This window comes from Protopterus annectens, chromosome 2.part1 (assembly GCF_019279795.1).
Source record: "Protopterus annectens isolate FY-2018-M chromosome 2.part1, PAN1.0, whole genome shotgun sequence".
Taxonomy (NCBI): Eukaryota; Metazoa; Chordata; order Ceratodontiformes; family Protopteridae; genus Protopterus; species Protopterus annectens.
Genome location: NC_056729.1, coordinates 1,247,123,957 through 1,247,139,576, shown reverse-complemented (window position 1 = coordinate 1,247,139,576; position 15,620 = coordinate 1,247,123,957). Strand labels below are relative to the sequence as shown.

The following is a 15,620-nucleotide window of genomic DNA, read 5'->3' as shown; positions in this document are numbered from 1 at the left end:
TACCCAAACTAATGACTGGTACCAGAAGCAGGGCCTCAAACTGAATGCCAAGAAATGCATCATTATCCCCTTTGGGGAAAATGTCATCCCCACTAATTATCACATTAATAACATACTATGCCTGCAGTCAGTCGTGAGGGACTTGGGCAGCCAGGTTGCTAGCAACCCGACTTTTGACCACCACATTGCCTCTGTTGTACGGAAGGCTTTCTACATGGCCCACCTCATAAGTAAGGGTATTTCATCCAGGAACAAGGAGGTCATAACATCCCTGTATTTCTCTCTTATCAGACCAGTTATCGAGTACAGTGCCTCCTTCAGCATGTACCTTGCCAAACACATGCAACAGCTGAAGAAATCACAGAGGTTCCTGACTAGGAAAATCCAGGGTCTCAAACACCTATTCTATACAGATAGGCTAAAAGCCCTATCTGTCTACTCAGTCTCATACATTCTGCTCAGAGGTGACCTGTGTCTGGCATACAAGGCCATCTAAGACCCTGCCTTGATGGAGTTGCTGCATATCCGTATATCAAACTCCACTTGCACAACCCTCATGGAAGGCCTCAACCTGGTCTGTGACATTGATAGAAGTTAACAAGATAGATTTGTGTCCCAAAGACTCCCTCATCTGTGGATGTCAAGCACAGTACCTCTCTAGCCCGTTCTAAGAGGAACCTGGACAACTGGATCGGAAACAGAAAATACTCCCCTGGGATCCCACCTGTGTCCCTGCTGTACAGGGGAAACAGGTGCTGACTTTGTGGGAACATGGGCGAAATTCTTGGCTAGACTTATAAGGGCCTCCAGGCCAATAGCCTAGCATCCTGTGAACTTGTGAACCTAAGTTGTCTGATAGAATAACATTGTGGTTAGCACAGTTAGTAGTAAGTGCATGCTAGAGCAGCTTATCAGCTTCTCTGTATGAACTTGTTCAGTAACACTGTAGATGGTCTGAAAAAGAGAAATTTCCTCTGATAACACAGATTTGTTATCTAAACCAATGTCAAAATGGATGGCATTTCTATTTTCAGGGTTCATAATATGATTAGAAGTATGCCGAACTAACATTCAGTATAAAGCAAAGCCTCTGACAGATGAAATTCATGGGCAAAATCTCCTTGTGAAGAGGAAAATGCTAACTGCAGGAGCAGTGGAACAGGTACTGTGGGCTGTTATATCACATAGGTGTGTACAAAGCTAATGGCACTAGAGCCTTTACAAGCCTAGTCCATAGAAGTGCCCTGGCATCGTGCCGCCCGACTTATAAGTCAATAAGCAAGGGAGTACTGGACTGTGTTGGTGGCAATGTTACTATTAGAAAAAAATATTCATCATTCCTCTGTAGAACTGTTCACTTAGACCTTTTCTGTTGTACTGTATGTAGTGCTTAATGTCCGTTTTTGCAGGTACATGACCAGACGCCATCAACTAAAGTGGCAGAATTCTATGTTAAAAGGTGAAAAAACAAGCTTGCAATGTTAACAAATGAGAAAAGCAGGGACTAAAGAAAACTATAGAAAAATTTGGGCAACTCAAATCATTTACAAAGTCAGAGAGGGTAGTGAGTTCTGGAAAAGCACATGTTTAAGCTCAAGAGCTTAATTATAAATATAGGAAAAGACTGAAATGCAATACAAGCAAGTATTGTTCCACTGGGAAAAAAAGAACTAAAAGCTTAAAACAACTAGTGGAAAATGGATTCAAAGATAATGTGAGAGAAAAAAAAAACAAATGCATTGGATTTTTTTGATGTGTAATGTTACTGGAAGAAGTTGACTCCATCAACAGATTATTCGGTAGGCAAGGATATCGCTGATTGGGTGGGCTAGGCAAACCCTTTCTTATGATCAAAGTATGTGTTTCTTTAACTGCTAATTAAGGCTGGTGGAAGGCAGTTTATACTCTACCTCAGATTTACTGGAATCAAGGAACATTAGGCTGCCAAAGATTAAAATAGAAGAAAAAAGTTTAGAAACACTGGACCATCAAGTATAACTGTAATAGGGGTGCAGTATTTGGAGAAACACCACTAGGATTTACCATATTTGAGAATGGGAAGGAAGACTAAGGACTGTTAGACCATGAGACATTTTGCTTTGTTGGGGGGGTGGGGGGGGGGCTGCTCTGGTAATATTTCACAGTTTGCAGGTAAGAACGCTACTGTTTGTACCATGCAAGCTCAGTAGATCCATTAGAATATGTATTACACTTCAATTTGCAGGTGGGAGAGTAGTACATGCAGAGATGTGTCTTACACTCTTCTGAGGGACGTACTCAGTCTGTGTCCTGGGTCTATTATACTATGTATTATGTTAGATTGTTCCATGCCATGCATCCAGGGTCCTACATTCAAACAGAATACATGATCTTTTGTTATCAGAAATTCTGTTTGAATGTACCCTCAAAGCTGGCTAATACATATATTTTCTGTGGTGCATATATATTTCTGTTTTTAATATGCAGCTGCTTGTGCTTTTTTTCTTGGTGAACTTGTCATAACTGAAGGGAAGAAAAACCATCATGGAAACTTAATAATCACATAGTTTTTGAAGCGGTCACTGAATCTTTTGATTCTGACCAAGAGGATAGCTTCCTTTAATAAATTCTCACTGGTGTACATGTAGTTGCACAGGGAAAAAAAGACTGCGTGTTAAATCAATTTCAGGGAACCATAAAGTGTTATGCTAGATAACCTAAACAAAATGAACAATACAGTAGTGAGTCGATTATCCAAAATGTCAATTATCCAAACACAGTCTTCCAAAGTTTTTTGGTAGGAAAATCATGAAGTCTGAATATGTAAACATTATATATATTTGCTTGGGCATGTTGTTTGAGCTTGTAGCCTGCTCGTGTGTGAAAAATATTCTTTATTTTCCACTGGAGTCGCTGAATGATTGAAAAGTGTATTCCCTGCAAGCAGAAAAAAACAATATTTTAGAAGCTTTTTATCCAGTTCAATGTATGTTCGATTATCCGAACTACCCTAGGTCCCAATTAGTTTGGATAACTGACTGTCTACTGTAAGTTTAACACCAGACTGTATTGTGCATTTTCTCAATACTTTCCTTTTTCCATATATTAATCATTGCATTTCTGGCTTGCTTACAATACTGTTTCAGTTGGAATGGAGCTATGATATTATTGAACTTGTCTTGTATACTTTTGCAAGTAGTGTAGCTAAGGCTTATTCCATTTTTATGGTATGCATAGTTTACAGTTTCAGAAAATACAGCTTAGGGTGCATTTCACTGAATACATCGATTGTATTTTGATTCACATAAAATTAAAAAGGGCCCCCTCCTTTGTGTTGCCTTCTGTTCCTACTTATTCCAACCTTCATGCCAGAGTGGGTTTTATTACATATTAGTGTCACACTGTATATTTACTGCTTGGATTGTGATCTAAGTAAGGGTTGCGTTAATGAACTAGAAACATGTGTTCTATCTTTCTTTATCCCCTTCCCACTTGCAGACTGTTAATAGTTCACAGCATTGCCATGTGACTTGTGTATTTGTTTCCCTAGGCAACAGAATGGGCTCCAGATGATGATACCAGGAAGTCCTGTCAGAGCAAAGGAAAGACTGAGGTATGTGACAGAAACTCTATTCACTGAACTGATGGTTCCTTTCTTTAAGCTCTTTGAAGTCCACACAATTACAGCCTAAATCTGAATATAGGTTATGCATCCTTAAAAGGCTTGTGCCATAAAGAAGACTAAACTGTGAAAAATGAAGTTTTCTTAAGCAGCTTAGACGTTTTCTCAGGAGAATGTTTAAATGAATGCATTAGATTTGTAGACTTAAGTGATTAAAAAAGGATATATGAACTCAGTGCAGACATGAGAGAAAAGCCATGTACGTTAACAGCTTTTTGTGATCCGATTAGTTGTACAAGATGAAATCTCCTTTCACTTTTTTTTTTCTCCTGTATGGCAACCTTGGAAGCTGTGAATTTTATTTTCTTTGAGAGATTTGCTAGCTTTTAAGTTCCAGAAATTGGGAAAATGTCACTGTGACAGGCAATACTGATATTATACCTTCACTTAGCTCATGCAGTCTAGAAGAAGATAGCCATAGATTATTTTACACTGGCAGCTTGGCAGTAGCCAAGCAATACATTTGCACCCTTTTTTATCATGGGCATTATATTTGACTATTTCAAGCATTCATTGCTTCAGAATTTTTCTTACATGAATACTGTTGATTTGTTTTCTGTTGCTAAACTGTAGCTTGTTTATAAGATGTATGGAAAATACTGGCCCCTACAAAGGAAAGGTCCATGCCATTATATCTTAAGGGCAGTGACCATGTTTTTGAATGCAGGTGTGCAAGTTGTACACAGCTGTAGATATGTCTGTGTTGATGTTAAAGTTCAGGCCATAATATAGCCATATTCTGAAGGTTACTATCAGTTTGTGTGCTTCTGTCATGTCCTTACCTTTTGTGTATAAGCAAGATTATGTCTTTGTTATCTCTCCCAGGCATTGTAACTGTAGCTTACTGCTCTTAAACATTGCCATATCTCTATACACACCTCTGGACATACAAAGACTCATCAATGGTGTCTACCCCCCTTTCATCTATCTCAGTTTTTTTTTACCTCCTCAACAGAATGAAAAGGCACTATTCATTGATATGTTACAGAGAGCATCTCAGTTCACTGAATTCCATTTTCCTTGAAAGCAGAACTCACCAAAGCAGACCACATTCCCCACTGTTCATGCAACCCTGAGTTTGTTCCATTTAACTAGGTCGGAGTGAGTTGATAGGAGCACATCCCCCAGTATGCACAAAATTTGTCCTCTTTTTCTTCTGGAGAGATACTTTCTATGACTTCTGTTTAAAACATAAATTTAATCCAATGAATTGATATGAATCCTGTTTACCTACCTAACTGGCCCAGTTAAGACTGCAGTGTGATTAAATCCCTTTGACGTAGTGAGTTTCAGACCCATAACAACAAACAACATTCATAGTTCATATATGAATACTAGGCTAATTGCTCTGAAGGGCCATTTTAAGGCTACCCAAAAAATTGAAGTTAGAAATAAGCCCTGTACCTTTTATGTATGAGGTGACGACCTTTACTATTAGGCCAAATTCACCTAGTCAGTGTCTTTTGCTGATGTGTAATATCTCCTTCATAGTTTAGCTATTGTTCATGTGTGGGGGGGATGAAAATTGCAGTATGCATTCCTTAAAGTGAGTCTGCTTGCAAAAAAAGGGAGGGTGTTAAAATTTAGAAGCTTAAAAAGGAACCTAAAATGAGATTTGTGCATGGGCTTTGAGTAATAGTACCATGCAGTGATTTTCTGTCTGGGAGGTACTAGGGAAATAAACCAGCAAGTTCTATTAGAACACTCGGTAAGATGTGACTTTTTAAGCCACAGCCATGAGTTGGAGGGTGTATGAAAGCTGTATGAAAGCTGGCCTATTAGAATATTTTTTGTGCACTGTCTTTAAAGCTTTGAGAATATGGCATCTTACAGGCCCAGAAGTACAAGTTATTGAATTTAGCTTTGGTTTGTTGACATAATCTTGGAAGGACCATTGTCTGGTCTAATCATGGTTCCTAGGTGCTTGAAGAATGGATTGATTGAAGTGGGGAGGATAGAAGAGATTATTGTTGTTCCAGGTTTAGGGCACAGATTTAAGTTTTGTTTCATTCCAAAGGTCTTAGCATTGATCATGTTTGTGTTAGCAGATATCCCTTTTTGAGAAGCTGAGGAAAGATTAATATGAGGTCTGATTCCAGCTGATTTTTGATGGTAGATGGGGAAAATGTGAGTGGTAGATTACCATATCATCAGCATAAATACTATTTCAGTCTTTTAGAGATCAAATTACACCATATTTATAGATAAAGAAGAGTATGTGGGATGAGATTATAGCCTGGGGGTATAGCCTGAGATGAAGAGGCAGAGAGGAAGTTACAAGAGTATTTTTACAAGGATATATTTAGTAGGAAGTTGCAAAACCCTTCATTAGCTCTGTCATTGATGCTTTGGTGAGTCATTTTACTAGGAGCTTATGATATTCCATATCAAAGATCCTGCAGGTGGGAGTAAACACAACAGAAAGAAATATAATACTAATTATTGTTATTATTCATCATCTTCTTTCAGCTGTTCCCGTTAGAGGTCGCCACAGTGGGTTTCCATTTCTTTCTGTCCTCTGCATCTTGCTGTGTCACACCAACCACCTGCATGTCCTGTCTCAACACATCCATAAACCTTATCTTAGGCCTTCCTCTTTTCCTGTTACCTGGTAGCTTCATCCTTAACATCTTTTTCCCAATATACTCAGCATCCCTCCTCAACACATGTCCAAACCAATGTAATCTTGCCTCTGGCTTTGTCTCCAAACCTTCCAACCTGGGCTGACCCTCTAATATACTTATTCCTAATCCTGTCCACCCTCGTCACATCCAGTGCAAATCTTAACATCTTTAACTCTGCCACATCCAGCTCAAACTCCTGCCTTTTTGTCAATGCCACTGTCTCCATTATAATGGAGTCATCTGCATACTGAACAAGAGACTCTTGTTGGAATGATAAGTTGAGGTTGTTGACGAAAATATTAAACAGAAGGGATCCTGATGTGGATCCTTGGGGGACACAGATGGGTTTATGAATATATTGGGATATAGAGTGTTGCCATTTTACAGCATGTTCTCTATCAGGTAGGTAGCGTTTGAACCACATTAGAGATGGAGTAGATAGTCCAATTTTAGAAAGTTGGGAAAGGAGGAATGTGTGAGAGAGTATCAAAGGCTTTAGACAAATCCAGGAATTAAGTGCAGACAATCTTCCCTAAGTTGTATGCTTTATTAACTAGGTACATAAATTATATTAGTGCAGTTGAAGTACAATGGCCAGGTCTGAAACCATCCTGAGTTTCAGAAAGGATTTGATTTTTGAGAAGGAATTGTAGAATTAATGTAATGTTAAAGCATTTAACATTACTTTTTTTTTTTTGCTCAAAATGGTAAAATGTTTTATAAAAATTTTGCTTAGTACTACTTTTAGTATGAAACTTGTACTGGGTGCTTGTGCAGATGGTAAAATTGGTGTAGATGTTGTGAAGTAAATAGTTGTGTCTATGCATTTCTACATAGCTGATTCCCAGAACATCATATCTTGATACATCTGTCTTGCAACAAAAGGTTTAAGTGATGATAAAAGATAAATTGTTTTGAATTTGTTTTTTGTAGGGCTGCAGTCCTTTTGATTTAAGAAGCTTCAGCTTCAGCCCCAACCTTGTGATCTTGTTTGAAGTAACTCCAGGTCACATGCTGGATGTACACAGTAGGTGATTTCAAGGATAAATTATTCCTCAAGCTAGAATCTGCAGTACTTGGTTCTGCAGAGTTCTGATCAGGGTTCACTGCTGTTTACAGTACACATATTACCACTTGTAGAAGTCATTTGAGGGAGGGGTCTGAAGTATCACTCTGAAATGTAGATAGGGTGGGGCAAAATGGACAGCTGCCACAGTCATAAAGTGTTAGGGATGTGATTGAGAGAGCAGTATTAGTACGGATTTCTATACTGACATTTTTGAATGCTGGTATAGAAATGAACATGGGGCAGGATGATGTGCTTCAGCATTACATGTGTGGTATTAAGGTATGGCTGTGATGCTGCAGCACTTCATGTGTGGCATTAAGGTATGGCTGTGATGCTGCAGCACTTCATGTGTGGTATTGAGGTACAGTTTTGGTGCTGCAGCAATCCATGTTCAGCATTAAGGTATGACTGGTGCTGCAGTACTCCATGTGTGGTATTAAGGTATGACTGGTGATGCAGTACTCCATGTGTGGTTTTAAGGTATGGCTGTGGTGCTGCAGCACTTCATGTGTGGTATTAAGGTATGGCTGTGGTGCTGCAGCACTTCATGTGTGATAATAAGGTATGGCTCTGGTGCCACAGTACATCATGTGCAGTATTAGGGTATGGCTCTGGTGCTATAGCACTTCATGCATGTTATTAAGATACAGCTCTGGTGCTCCAGCACTTCATGTGTGGTACTAAGATATTGCTCTGGTATCACAGTACATCATGTGCAGTATTAAGGTACAGCTCTGGTGCTGCAGCACTTAATGTGCAGTATTAAAGTACAACTCTGGTGCTGCAGCACTTCATGTGTGGTACTAAGATACGGCTCTGGTATAACAGTACATCATGTGCAGTATTAAGGTACAGCTCTGGTGCTGCAGCACTTCACGTGCAGTACTAAGTTACAGCTGTGATGCTGCAGTACTCCATGCGTGGTTTTAAGGTATGGCTTTGGTGCTGCAGCACTCCATGTGCAGTACTAAAGTACAACTCTGGTGCTGCCTCACCCGATGTGCAGTATTAAAGTACAACTCTGGTTCTGCAGCACTTCATGAGTGGTACTAAGTTACAGCTCTGGTACTGCAGCTCTTCATGTGTAGTAATAAGGTGCTGCTTTGGTTTTGCAGCATTCCAAGTGTGGTATGAAAGTATGGCTGCAGTGCCGCAGCACTTCATGTGTGATATTAAGGTACAGTTCTGGTGCTGCAGCTCTTCATGTGTGGTATTAAGATGTGGCTTTGGTACTGCAGCTGATCATGTGTGGTTTTAAGGTATGGCTCTGTTGCTGCAGCATTCTGTTTGGGGTAATAAGGTACTGCTGTGGTGCTGCAGCTCTTCATTTGTGGTATTAAGGTGCAGCGTTGGTGCTGCAGCCCTTCATGTGCGGTATTAAGGTGCAGCTTTGGTACTGCAGCCCTTCATGTGTGGTATTAAGGTGCAGCTTTGGTGCTGCAGCTCTTCATGTGTGTATTAAGGTACAGCTGTGGTGCTGCAGCACTCCATGTGCAGTATTAAAGTACTGCTCTGGTGCTGCAACAGTCCACATGAGATATTGAGATACAGCTCTTATGCTGCAACACTCCATGTGTGATATTAAGGTACAGCTCTGGTGCTGCAGCACTCCATATGTGAGATTAAGGTACATCTCTGGAGCTACAGCACTCCACATGCAGTATAAAGGTACAGCTCTGGTGCTGCAGCACTTCATGTGCGATATTAAAGTACAACTCTGGTGCTGCAGCACTTCATGTGTGGTACTAAGATATGACTCTGGTGTCACAGTACATCATGTCCAGTATTAGGGTATGGCTGTGGTGCTGCAGCACTCCATGTGATATTAAGGTATGTCTCTGATGCTACAGCAGTCCACATGTGGTATAAAGGTACAGCTCTGGTCCTACAGCTGTTCATGTGTGGTATTAAGGTACAGTTCTGGTGCTGCAGCACTCCATGTGTGGTATTAAGGGTTGGCTCCGGTGCTGCAGTTTTCATGTGTGTATTCTCTTGAACATAGTCTGGATACTGTTCTTGAATAATTGGTGAGTAGCTAATTGAAATTCTGTCCTACCAAATCAGAAACAATTCCAATACATGCAGCTTTTAGGCCCTCCACCACTCCAAACCTTTCCTCTCTAAATCTTTAGGAGAATGTAGGTTGGTGTTTGTGTCAAAGGTGCAAAATCTAGGCATTATCAGTGATCTGCTCTCACTGGTGGAGCAGGCATCAATAGCAGTTAAATCTTCATGTTTTCATTTGGGCCAGGATGACTGCCTGGGCTAAGCATGTCACTCCATTTAAAGACCTTATAATGGTGTTTCAGCTGCCATCTACTCACATTTGAACTGTTTGTGTCCATTACCTAGGGCTCCTAGGCATCAGTCATTTTTTAACACCTTTATTGAATTATCACTTGTGACATAGGCACATTTACATTTGTATGAAAGTAATCAAACTGTATTAACAAGTTAAAATTAACAAACATCATGCTTCACATATATTACTATATATCATATAACCTAAACAACATTACATAAATGATTCAATTACTGCACTGATGTTCATCGTGTTACCCTGCTGCAGTCATCACACTTGGGTTATCCTGTCATCAGGCGGTCCCGCAGTCGGCTGGAATTCCAAAGTCTTGGTCCGGTGTCGGTTGCTGTCGCTTCTTCCCTGACGTCAGTGCACCAGGGGTATATATAATGCAACCGACGCCATTTTCTTCAGTCTTTCTTGCCACGCGGTGCCCGAAGCAGAAGCAGTTCGCAAGTGCCGGTCGGCCGACTACTGAGATTTTCGAATTCGAATTTCAGACCGAAGTCTTCTATAAAGCTAAGTACCCCGTTGGGGAAACTTTTCTTGCCTCAGAAAAATGCAAGGATAAGGACAGACAGCCCAGGCCTAAGCCAAATTCCGAGGCCTCGACTGGTCCAGTCTCCGGTTCTCCGGTCCTCAGTGAGGCTCCGACACAGCCCCTGACTACCACAGATCTGGAACCCAAGACCGCTTCAGAATTTTTGACGGAATGTGCCAGGCCTACGCAGCCATTTAGTTCAGGCCCTACCGACGACATTGCTGAAAAAGATGTCGGTGCTGCAGAAATGCCATCGGTTTCTGAAGGCGTTTTCAGAACGATGACGCTCACCATTAAATTGTTTTCAAAGACGAAGACTCCTATTAAATCTAAAAAGACTGCATTTCAGTCCCCTGTTCAAGGCCCTATGCCTAAGAAACAGATGCTCAAAATGGCTGAAGATTTGGTCACTCTAATCAGGGGTTCCCTGCCCCCTCCTGACAAAAGGCCTAGACAAGAGGAAAATTATGCATCCTCTGAACAAGTGTCCATTTCTTCAGACTCCTCTGAGGAGCAAGATTACTCCTTCTCCCCTTATGAAGATTCTGATGCTGAGGATTCCATTCCCTCAGCTTCTCCTCCTGAAGACTACTCCTTTGGGGAAACTTTACACACTATGAGGGAACATTTTCACTGGGAAGGTCAGGACTATTCTGACTCGAAGAAAAGGCTCAGAGAGTTTCTTTTACTCCCCCAACACAGACCACTTGCCATCCCACCAGTTTTAGACATTGTGGATGATGTTTACTTAGAATCCAGTTTTAACCCTGATTCTCTTCCTCCTGCTCCGGCTAAGCCTGACAGATATTATAGAGTGCCTGATTCCCACAAATTTCTTTACAAAAGCCCTGTTGCTGACCCAGAGACAATCTCCCAGGGTCCCAAGGGGGCTAAGGCTTCTATGGCTAAAAATCCTGTACCTTCTGAGAGGGATTCCAAAGCACTAGACAGGTGGGGGAAAAAGGTTTACACCTCAGCCACTCTAGCTATGAGGGCACTAAATTGCCAGTTTCACATGCTTAAATATCAGCAATTTCTAATCTCTCAGTTAAAGCAAAAAATGACCACTCTCCCTCAACAATCTGAATTGAAAGAAATGCAGGATCTGTTGCATGCCACTGAACAGGTGGGCAAACATACCTTACAATGTGAGTTTGATTCTTTGGAGGCCTCCTGCAGAGCAGCTGTTACTGGGTCTGTTATACGTAGGCATGCTTGGTTAAAGGAACAAACTCTACCTGATCATGTTAAAGCAAAACTTCTAGATGCTCCCTTACAGCAGGATGTTCTTTTTGGAGTTAAAGCAGAAGAAGTCTTAAAGAAAATGGAGGATAAGGCAAAATCTATGCAGACAGTCAAAGATTTCCTACAGGTACAGCCCCCTCACTTCAGCAGAAACTGGCCAACAAAAAATTGATCCTTTCCAGCTACAGACAGACCACAGAGGGGTAAATACAGATGCCCAAGGGGCAGAGGACAACCACAAGCCCAGTACAAACCTCACCAATGGGGCACTACAACACAGAAGGGAGGAGAAGACAGGTCCCAATCTACCAGAAGGCAAACCCAATGACTTGCACCTCATCTGGCCAAGCAACACTCTCTTGGCAGCCCCCTTGGGAGGCAAACTAGCACTTTTTCCAGACAACTGGCACATTGTCACAAAGGACAAATGGGTCCTAGACATAATTTTACAAGGATACAGATTCCATTTTCACGCCTTGCCAGTGAAAAGAGGAATGCCAAACCTGCCACAAAATCAATGGGCAGAGGCACAAAAACAAATTACAGCTCTCATGGACATGAGAGCCATTCAACTGGTACCTACTTGAGAGCAAGGTCAAGGATTTTACTCAAGACTTTTTCCAGTGCCCAGAAAGGACAATGCCTGGAGACCAATTCTGGACCTTTCAATTCTAAATACCTACTTGCAAGTACCCAAATTCAAGACGCTAACACTACAGCAGCTTCTTCCCATGTTGGGCAAGGAAGCATGGCTAGTAACGTTGGACCTCAAGGAGGCATACCTGCATGTCCCTATCAGACAAAGTTGCAGAAGATACCTCCGTTTCATTGCAGGTTCAACCCATTACCAATTCTCTGCACTGCCCTTTGGCTTATCTACTGTGCCCAGAGTATTTACAAAATGCCTGGCACCAGTAATTGCATACTGCAGACAAAGAGGAATTCAAATATACCCATACCTGGACAACTGCCTCATCCAAGCAGAAAGCAAGGACATTCTATTACATCATCTGGCTTTTGTGAAACATCTACTAAATTGCCTGGGGTACACAGTAAACGAAAAGAAGTCAAAACTAGTACCCTCACAAAATATGACATTCCTGGGTGCCAGCTTGAATGCCATGGCCCAGAAGGCTTATCTGATGCCAGACAAACAACTACAACTGACTCAATATTTCAAAACAATGGCAACAAAGGCCCAATTAACTGCAAGAAAAATTCTGCAGGCCTTGGGCTTCATGGCATCTTGCATTCTACTAATACCATTTGCAAAGCTGCATATGAGGAAATTACAATGGTACCTAAAAAGCGTATGGTCTCAACACAGCCACAGCTTGGACACAATGATATCTCTCATTCCCTGCCTACAACAGGAGTTTCTATGGTGGTCACGGGCATGTCACCTCAACAAGGGTCAGCCTTTCACCTTGCCCCCAGCCAGGCAAACTATCACAACAGATGCATCAGATTATGCCTGGGGGGCTCACATGGCAGGACAGTGCATTCAGGGCGTATGGACTGCAGATCAAAGGAATCTGCACATCAATCAAAAAGAGATGCTAGCTGTACAGAAAGCTCTGACAGCCTTCAAGGATCAGGACAACTGACAATAAAGACGGACAACACCATAGTAATGTGGTACATAAACAAACAAGGGGGTACTCACTCCTACCCTCTGTGCAGGCAAGCAATGACCTTATGGAACACAGCTCTGGCTTATCAAGTTCAGTTACAAGCTCAATTCCTGCCAGGACAGAAGAATACATTGGCAGACGACCTCAGCAGAAACATCATGGATCCCCACGAGTGGAAACTAGATCCACAAGTATTTACAATGATAACTCAAAAATGGGGCCTTCCAGACATAGACTTGTTTGCCAGCCCTCAAAACTATCAACTGACAAAATTTTGTACAAGGGCATTTCACCATCAAGCGTGGAAAGTGGATGCACTCTCATTCCGTTGGAAAAACCTGACAGTATATGCCTTCCCTCCATTGCCTCTCCTCACAAAAGTACTTCTGAAAGTCAAAAAGGAGAGACCTCAACTGATTCTCATAGCCCCAGACTGGCCACGCCAGCACTGGTACCCGCTCTTGAGGAATATGGCCCACGGCCCACCATGGATATTACCACAAATTTCCCATTTACTCACACAACAAAACAATCAGATTCTTCACAGCCAGCTCAAAACCCTAAATCTGGTTGCATGGCAAATCAACTAAGCATCCAGCCAGCTCCTCTTTCCCAAGCAGTTATGGATGTTATTCTGGAAGCTAGGAGGCCAAGCACCAGGAAGGCTTATTCGGACAAATGGAAAAGGTTTTGTGCCTGGAATCAATCTAAAGGCCAAGATACAATTCAGCCTCACATGCCTCATATTCTACAGTATTTAACTGAGATGTTGCACAAAGGACTTTCTTTCTCCTCCATTAAAATCCATGCTTCAGCTATTTCGGCCCACTACAACACGGATCCACCCTTATTTTTGCATCCACTTCTAAGGCAGTTTCTCAGAGGGGCAAAAAACATTAGACCACCCAGGAGAGCACCTACACCAACATGGGACCTCAATTTTGTTCTGGAAAAACTAACGCTGCCTCCATTTGAACCAGCTTTCTCTGCAGATCTTCAGTTCCTATCATGGAAGACTGCCCTGCTGCTGGCAATAACTTCAGCTAGAAGAGTCTCAGAGCTACACGCACTAATGGCAGTGGAACCTTTCCTCATTTTTCATCAAGACAGGGTTTCTCTAAGAACTAATCCTTCCTTTATGCCTCAGGTGGTTTCCAGTGTGGCTTTAAATCAAACCATCCACTTACCCACCTTCTTCCCAAACCCACAGAACAAAGGTGAGAGACTCCTGCATTCCTTGGACATTCACAGGCAACTTCGTTACTACTTGGACAAAACTAAGGCTTTCAGAAAATCTGACCAGCTCTTTGTATCCTATGCTACAGCTTCTCAAAGGAAGGCTATATCAAAGCAAACCATTTCCAAATGGATAGGTCATTGCATACGTTTTTGCTACACCCATCATGGAAAACCAGTTCCTGCTACCATTAGGCCCCACTCTACCAGGGCAACAGCTACTTCTACAGCCTTTCTCAGGGGGGTTCCAACCAAGGAGATTTTGGAAGCTGCAACTTGGAGTTCAGTACACACCTTTACCAAACATTATCACTTACCACTTTACTCTAAGACCAGGGCGGGCTTCGCCACTGCAGTTCTGCAGGGCCTTCTAGCCTCCTCTAACCCTCTATGATACTTCCACCCATCCTTAGCTTTGGGATTCAACCCATGTGTGATGACTGCAGCAGGGTAACACGATGAACATAGTACAGTTTTGTACCTACCATAAATGTAGATGTTCGAGTGTACACCCTGCTGCAGTCCAGGTTACCCTCCCTCCATCCCCTCTGACCTACTGACTAAATCTCTTCAATACCTTCCTGATGTATTTGCTTATAGCTGAAGGGATTTTGTGTTTGTGCAAGTTTACTCAATTTGGTACTAATTACTGACCACCTTTTTGGGGGCACCTGACATCTGGGGCAAGAAAAACTGAAGAAAATGGCGTCAGTTGCATTATATATACCCCTGGCGCACTGACGTCAGGGAAGAAGCGACAGCAACCGACGCTGGACCAAGACTTTGGAATTCCAGCCGACTGTGGGACCGTCTGACGACAGGATAACCCAAGTGTGATGACTGCAGCAGGGTGTACACTCGAACATCTACATTTATGGTAGGTACAAAACTGTACTTTTTTAAACAAGAAACATCTTTATTAAACCATCAATTACCACGTAAGCAATCATACATTTACATAAGTGAAAACAAACTACACTGACACAGTCCCAGTTGCAAAGATTATACATCAGTTATAATCTATGCGATCGATGGAGCACAAATCTGTAGTTGTTGACAGGCACTTCCTGTAATGTCCGTATAGATGATCTAGAATTCCTTCATAGTAAAAAAAAACTTACATCACACTTGCAACCTGAATACACATTTCCTCCAATTACATTTATTCAACTGCTCAACTTATGAGCAAGTATGACAAAAATAATTTCTTTTTTAAAGGGTAGCAAGTCCCCCTGCAGCCTCCATGTGAGGGGATTACATCCACTTCCCAGAAACTTTATTACTTTTACTCTGAGGTCCCTGCACTTT

General features: G+C 41.8%; 1 protein-coding gene across 4 annotated transcripts in view; it reads left to right on the top strand.

Annotated features, from left to right (window-relative positions):
• Positions 1-15,620, top strand: part of SEMA5B (semaphorin 5B) — a 3,270,261-nt gene that overhangs the window by 2,451,368 nt on the left and 803,273 nt on the right. For all 4 annotated transcript variants that reach the window (XM_044062778.1, XM_044062776.1, XM_044062777.1 and 1 more), the window contains one exon: positions 3,530-3,592. In XM_044062778.1, coding sequence (XP_043918713.1) covers positions 3,530-3,592 — 63 coding nt within the window. The remainder of the gene's footprint in view (positions 1-3,529; positions 3,593-15,620) is intronic.